General features: G+C 37.6%; 1 protein-coding gene across 1 annotated transcript in view; it reads right to left on the bottom strand.

Moving 5' to 3' along the window:
• Positions 1–382: 382 nt before the first annotated feature.
• The window catches only part of ATP6AP1 (ATPase, H+ transporting, lysosomal accessory protein 1), a 53,548-nt gene continuing 46,423 nt past the window's right edge, over positions 383–7,507 (bottom strand). The window contains exons 9-10 of the mRNA XM_010581302.1: positions 5,517–5,754; positions 383–944 (exon numbers count right to left, since the gene is read on the bottom strand). Coding sequence (XP_010579604.1) covers positions 735–944; positions 5,517–5,754 — 448 coding nt within the window. The 3' untranslated portion in view covers positions 383–734. The remainder of the gene's footprint in view (positions 945–5,516; positions 5,755–7,507) is intronic.

Here is a 7,507-nt window from a genome sequence, read left to right as displayed (position 1 = left end):
ATGACACCAAATATAATTTTGTGATCTGTGTAGGCAAGGACCTATCTCGCTTAGTAACTTCATCAGCTGTCCATGGCTAAAACAAACACGAGTTAGCATTACTCAACATCATTCTCACAGGCATAAGATAACATTAGAAGGAAGCTAAACCTTAATTCACCTATTCTCATTTGTGATACTATATCTGAACAAAGTGATGTATTTTGAAAAAAGTTTTCAAGACCATTTATTTAGTGACTTATACTTTATTAGTTCCGTACATTTTTGGATGGTTTTCTCAGGAGAAAAAATGGCAAAACACAGTTCAGCCTTCTTAAGGTGTAGCATCAACATGACATACTTACTAAAGAGCCTTTACGGAGACCAGTGGTTTCAATATATAGTTTCCTATCAAATAAGTTATTTATCCTTCCCATTTATCTCTGTTGTGATATCCTTCTTTGCCAATAACAGTTGATCTGATGGCAGTTTGTAATGGTCTTTCTAACAGCCAAATACAGTAATAACCTCTACAGCCTCACCTCAGACCCTTAACACAGATGGCTGTTAGCAAATGAGGGTAATAACAAGTAGAATTATTATTGTTGCCAAGCATGAGGATCCTTTTTATATGTAGTTTAATTATCCCTTTCTGCTATGATATCTTTTTAGGTTACACATATGAAGTAGAAAGGTTCTAAAAATCATAAATATCAGACCAGGAAAAGCCATAGCAGCATTAAGTCAATCCATGGCTATTCTGTCTGAGGAACTGACAGAGCTGCACCTTTGGGATCATCAAATCTGCTGTTTGTTGTGAGCTGCATGATCATATGGATACCATAGGCCAGGATCCACAGTAAAATTATAGACGTCACCAAGCCCATCCAGATTCCAGGAGTGAAGAAACCTGTACAGTCACTTGCATAAGAAAACTGGTTGTTTTCAATGTTGAAGCCTTGAATCTGAAAATGAAGAAAGGTAGATAGATGAGTGCAATTAAGCATGGAGCATAGGCCCTACTTTCAGGATATATGTGGTAATTACAAAACCCGCACCTGTTAATTACCATTCACACTCTGCCCATTAAAAAAGACTGAGAACCAATTCCTCTGCATAACAATTTTCCAGATCCCCTTTTCACACAGGAAATTAAAGATGCAGAATTCATTTGTTTGGCAAGAAGTAGGTTGCCCACTTCAGAAATTTGTGTTACTTTTGGAAGTAAAGTCCCAAAGGGTATGTGTGATCAGTATTGCTCAGTGACCACTTATGAAGTAGGAAACTCAAAGCACTCGAAGACATGAGAGTTAAAGCCCTCCAAGATCATGAGATTTGTTGAAATACCCTGAGATTTTTAGCTAATAACTCCTTGACAAGTGGAACTCCTGAAACCTACTTTAAAATGCATCTAATGAAGATGACCTTTTTGGCTGAGTTTTAGTTAAAGTTCAAGGAGAAAACAGTTGTGAAATCTTTCTTCCACCCTCCTTAGACATCAGAGACTTAAAACAGGAGAGAGGGCTTGCTTTATTGAGGTATGGGATCTGTGTTGTCTATTAACATATGAAACCCGTATAGGCTTTTCCAGCAGTTAGAAAAATCTGTAATATCTCTCCTTGACTGGATTCTCGAGGTCTGCCACTGACTGAGCTCCTACCATATTATTTTCCTCATAAAAATCAACTAATTTGGGGATCATCATGGATTTCTACTTTTCTATGTTCCCACTCCATGATTAGCTTATACTTTACGATAAACTAAATTGAAAGCTTTGTGGTAATAAAAGAAAGGTGTTGGTACCAACATTGAAGAATTTAGTTTGTAGCTTGCATACCATGCTACACCAGAGAGCACTCTGGGTTTGAGTTCATTCATGGCTCAGGCACCTAAAGTAAATGTGTACATAGTATGTGTGTTAAGACCAATGTCTATACCTTCCAGAATGCTGTTTAATAAAACTATTATTATATGCAGAACTAAGGGCTATTTACGTACTGTGGAGGTAAAGACAATTTTAGCAATTTAAGCTTTTCTGGGCCTCTTAGATGAATCTTTCCAAGTCAGATCATGGTAGCTGACTTGCAAAGACTGCCTGCTTTCACTATAGGCAGTCAGACTTCCAATTAAAGCAGGATTAGTGAAAATAAGCTTTTGGGTTGGATAACTGTTTGCACAGTTTTAGAGAATACAGGTGATTACCAAAGCCTTCACTTGTTAAGGCACTGCTTTGACAACAGATGAGAATGCGAATAGGAGTGATGAAATGTAGTCTCAAAGACTTATTTGCAATAAAAACAGAAAGCAGCTGATGATTTATGTCATTTATGTTCAAAAATGGATTGAAATTCTGGAAAACAATACACACTTGTTACCACATTTACAAGAACTCTCTGAAGCACTTAACAGGTATATTAGGTTTAGAAAGGCTTTACTGCTTCTGATCTAGAGCCAGAAGTACTGAATTTTATTATGTCAATCCTATTGTGGGTTTTTTTGAAGCAGGATTATGATTACTGAACCTTCGAGGTGAAAGCTTTAATTGTACATTCTTAAAATGTTATGTCTACTTTTAGGCGGGAGATGAAGTATATGCAGCGTTCTTTTATTGTTTTTCTGAAGCTTTATCATTTCTGTGGGGGTGTTAGATCCCAGGTGGGAGATAAAAATGTGACTCCTAGCAGCATTTCTACCTATAGAAAAGTTAAAAATACTTACATGTGGTTCTCTAATTTTTATGAATGTAAAAGCCTTTTGGATACAGGCCTCTGTACTGTGGAAGTTTTAATTTTAGTATCTGGACCAGTGTAATTTGTCTTCATTATACTAGTTTGCATTTACTGTTAATTTTTAAAATATTTTTTTTCATGGAGTTTTCTCATCATTTGACCTTTGCCATAGCCTTCAGATAAAACCTGTTGTTTTCATTGCTTGTAAGCATTCACTGAACATCTATTTTTGAACTTAGAAATATTTTAGCCACAAAGAATCCTAATATTCTTGATTTTAAAGTTTTTGGCAGTTTTTCTTAGGAACAAAGGGGCTTCTAAACTCTATGACACATACGAAAGAAAAGCAGTGCTTTTGGTGGCAGCCTCCTCTTCAACTTCATGGACAGTTCTGAGATCCTCAAAAGCATAAAAGATATCGTGGTAGAACAACTATTCCTGTAACAACAACAACAAGGCTTCACTGTGCAGGTGGTGTGTCCCTCTAATACAGTGATACTATTTTCAGGACCCAACATTGCAAAGTGTAATTGTACCAGCTAGATTGGCATTGGATCCTGGTTTCTAATTCATGGCATAACATTGACATGAAAATCATGTTCCTCAGTTTCAGCAACAAGATTTTGTGCTGGCTGCAACCACTGAGAACATCCCGTGTGCTTTCTTCACCATGCAACAGAGTGTGGGTGTTTCTAAATCTCATTCTAGAGCAAAGGCTGATATTGAGATCAATCAGATTTCACTACGTATCAGTAAAAGATACCTGGAAAGGTATGATCTAGTTCAGATAGAACTTAGAAATGAACCCAGAATGGTGACCTTCTGTTTTCTCACACAACAGAAAAGATCAGAACAGGACTCTTCAGGTTGTGTTCCATGCTTAGGACTTGACCAGAGAAAAAAGGCCTTTCCTAAGAGGAACTGGAAATTCAGTTGTCTTAACAGTGGAAGCAGCTGCTGCTCCAAATCAATAAGGAAGGTGGGAAACCTATTACTACTACTCTTGATCAAGACCCCAATGAAAGGATGCCTACTAAGAATGGAGCAAGGCCCCTCGGTAAGCTTTGAGAAGGCAGCAGTATTAATGTATATAGAAATTCAAGGAAAAGATACATTGTAAGTGGATGCTTTGTATCTTCATACCCCATTGTCGTGGTTTAACCCCAGCCAGCAACTAAGCACCACGCAGCCACTCACTCACTCCCCCCCCATCCAGTGGGATGGGGGAGAAAATCAGGAAAAGAAGTAAAACTCCTGCGTTGAGATAAGAATGGTTTAATAGAACAGAAAAGAAGAAACTAATAATGATAATGATAACACTAATAAAATGACAACAGTAGTAATAAAAGGATTGAAATGTACAAATGATGCGCAGGGCAATTGCTCACCACCCGCCGACCGACACCCAGTCCCCGAGCGGCAAATCCCTGCTCCCCACTTCCCAGTTCCTAAACTAGATGGGACGTCACATGGTATGGAATACACTGTTGGCCAGTTTGGGTCAGGTGCCCTGGCTGGGCATGAGAAGCTGAAAAATCCTTGACTCTAGTCTAAACACTACTGAGCAACAACTGAAAACATCAGTGTTATCAACATTCTTCACATACTGAACTCAAAACACAGCACTGTACCAGCTACTAGGAAGACAGTTAACTCTATCCCAGCTGAAACCAGGACACCCATGTACTTTCATAGCCTAGCGATGCCAAAGTCTAACTTCAGAGACTTGACTAGGCAAAGTACAGTTACGTGGACTTAGGTATTTTCAGGCCTTTCCATAAAAAATACCATCAGGATGAACCTTCACAACATTGGTGTGTATTGCTACATTGCTTCTCAAAAAACTGTGGGACTTGATCCTGGAATTTGTGGAAAATAAACCTCAGCACCAATGCTGAGATTTCCATTGTTTAAGCAGAAGTGTCAAATCTGGAGTCAGATTATTGAGATCTGGTTTGTTATCAAAATCATAAATATATTTATATCAGCATTTGTATCCAGTTATCATGGGGTTAGCTCATCTTTGACAAATAGAGTCCAGTTTGGAATGATTCCTGCCATTTCTATGATCTCTTTAATCAAAGAGATTGCTTAGTGCAATATTGTTTTAAGATATAAATGTTGATGTGCTTCTCCTAGGTCAAGATCAATGCTCAAAATAATAAAGATGCAATCATCGACACCTCACATACGGACTCTGTACTACTGCACTAAATACAGAGAAAATCTATGCCTCATTAAAAAAAAAAAAAAGCCGCCTGCTCTCCTTCTGGGCTGTGCGGGACCTACTGTTGCTCCTGATTGAAGTCCATGGCAAACCTTCCATTAAATCTAATTGCACTGGGCTTTGTTTCTATCTGTAGGAGTACAGTCAGTCTATGTCACTGAAAACAGTACCCACACTAAGCTCTACTTTCCTAGGTAAACAAAGTGCAAAGTAAGCAGCATAAAGCCACCCACCTAAGAGGCCCACGTTTCCAATAGCGGACCAATTCATCAAACAGGCATGGGGACTTAGTCATTCTTTGCCTGATTAAGGGCATTTGGTTTATTGGTTTTTCTTTTCTGTGGACAACTTCATAGTCTGGGGGTTTTTTTCAAAGCTGTGCTTTCATGTTCTTATTGTTCAGCAACTGCCATCTTTTTTACCCCTTTATTGAATAGCTCACCTAGGGGGAACAGCTTTTCTTTTACATTTTCCCTCAGGCTGAAATGAAAGTAAGGGCATTATGAATGTGTGTCTTTCAGCACCTACAATAGCAAGTAATAGTTCTTGGAATTATCTCTGAAATGGAAATGTGTACTCACTTGCAACTTGGAAATGAAAACATCCCAGTTTCTTGCCTCATTGTTGGATGGAATCAGCCTTGCAGGATAGAGATTGCTTGTTCCCACCAGCTGACAATGAAATGAATACTCTGCAGGAGCAGAGATGACAGAAACATTAAATTTAGCAAACTTTTCTTCATCTTGTACAATCTCAACTGAATCTAAAGTGGACCAATTTCTAGCTGAGCCTCCATAGAACTTGTTGGTCATTAAAAACCTAGAAAGACAACAGAGGGGAAAAAAAAGTCAAAATGATGGAAAGAAAAAGTTAATATTAATTTAATAAATTAGTGGTGGTAGATAAATGTTCACCATTGCTAGCTGCAAACATCACAGTTGGTATCTTAACTTGGCGTCCCATGTCATTAGGATTGTTCATAAGTGAAGAGACTATGTGAATATGTTTTTACAACTTCTCAGAGTTTGATCTCACAAGCACAGCTTTCCTTCCATAGCTGTGGCAGGCAAGAAGCAAATGCAATTTCATTCTTCAAGGACCTCTGCTAGTGCAGTATTTCATCAGTTACCAACAGCTTATAATCAGTGGAGCAGAACCTGAGAGCCTGTCAGTAGGCCTGCAGTGGCTCTCAATAAACATTTTACGGGATTCTTTGAAAATTGCTTTTATGATAGGTACAGGCATGATAACCCTTCTGATTTATCATTGCAATTCTTCCTTGGCTCAGAGGCCTAAATGGCAATTTCCTTTGCAAATGTCTGAATTTGCAGTAGAAGACAGTTTTCTCTCACTAGAGGGTGGGGAGGGGTTGTCAGCCCTAGTTTCCCAATTTGTAGTGGGTTAGGCACAAATAAATATTTTCTCATTTTGAGAAGGTTTGTGCATGTGCAGTATTGCAGCAGTTTCCAGTAGTTTATAATGATGGGTTTTACATGTATGTTACTACCACTGCAGCCTGAACACCTCCCAGATGTTCTGAAACAGAAATAATTGAGAACATCCAGAAGTACATCCTCATCCTTTACAGATCAGGACTAAGTCCTAGTCTTTACCACTTTTTACCCAGTTACTTTCAGGTATTCACGTTATCTCAGAAGAAAATGATAAACTTTTCTCCTTATCCTTTGTTGCTTATTACTTTAACCCTACTTGGTCTATGCATGTATTGTTCTATGTAGTTTACTGAAGATTTTTTTGCTTATTGATAACCACAAAGAATTCAGAGGAGGAATCTTTTTAGCAATAAGTGAGACTTGCTACAAAAGAAAATATTCTAATATGTCTATCCACAATGGGTAACAATGTATGTGGATTTTAAAATTTGGGGTAATACTTAAATGCAATAATAACAGGTTTGAAAAATAAGCAGTCATCTATAAATATGGCACAACATAGAATATTTTATGTTCTATGAGGTATACATATGTATAGAGAGAAAGTATACTCTGTTGTAGAATATTGCTTGTTTGTTCAAATCAGTTGCTTTCAGTAGCTTGTCATCCACAAAACATAGAGTCTAAACTCAACACAAACAATGCTCCTTAGGAATAACACACAAAATTTGACAGGTTAGATTACTACAGTAATTGAGCCTTTTTTTTTCTTAATACTCTGTGGCTTTTGACTCATATAACTTCATAATGCTCAAGACTTTCAAAATGATCAGATGGAATCTTAGAACTAAAAGTGTCATTCAGGTGAGAAAAGGCTGTTTTGTCTCATGGCATTCCTTACGTTTTGAGCCTAAACAGTTCTTTCCATAGAACATCCAGCTGCAAGCATCAGTGAAAAAAGAAAAAAAACATTTGAATTTCACCTAGTACACATTCACAAATATTTATGGAAATGTTCTATTGTTATAGTGATAAAGTTACAAAATTAATACAAGTATTAGCCTAGATAATAATTGCTAAAAGAAAGGAATCTTTTCCTGGTATACAGCACAACCTGAACACTATTTCCATGATGTCTCAGTAGCAATGCTAGAGGCACTAGCTGAAGGCCAGTTATA

Source organism: Haliaeetus leucocephalus, unplaced genomic scaffold (assembly GCF_000737465.1).
Source record: "Haliaeetus leucocephalus isolate CR32 unplaced genomic scaffold, Haliaeetus_leucocephalus-4.0 Scaffold763, whole genome shotgun sequence".
NCBI lineage: Eukaryota > Metazoa > Chordata > Aves > Accipitriformes > Accipitridae > Haliaeetus > Haliaeetus leucocephalus.
This window is presented reverse-complemented; position numbering and strand designations above follow the sequence as displayed.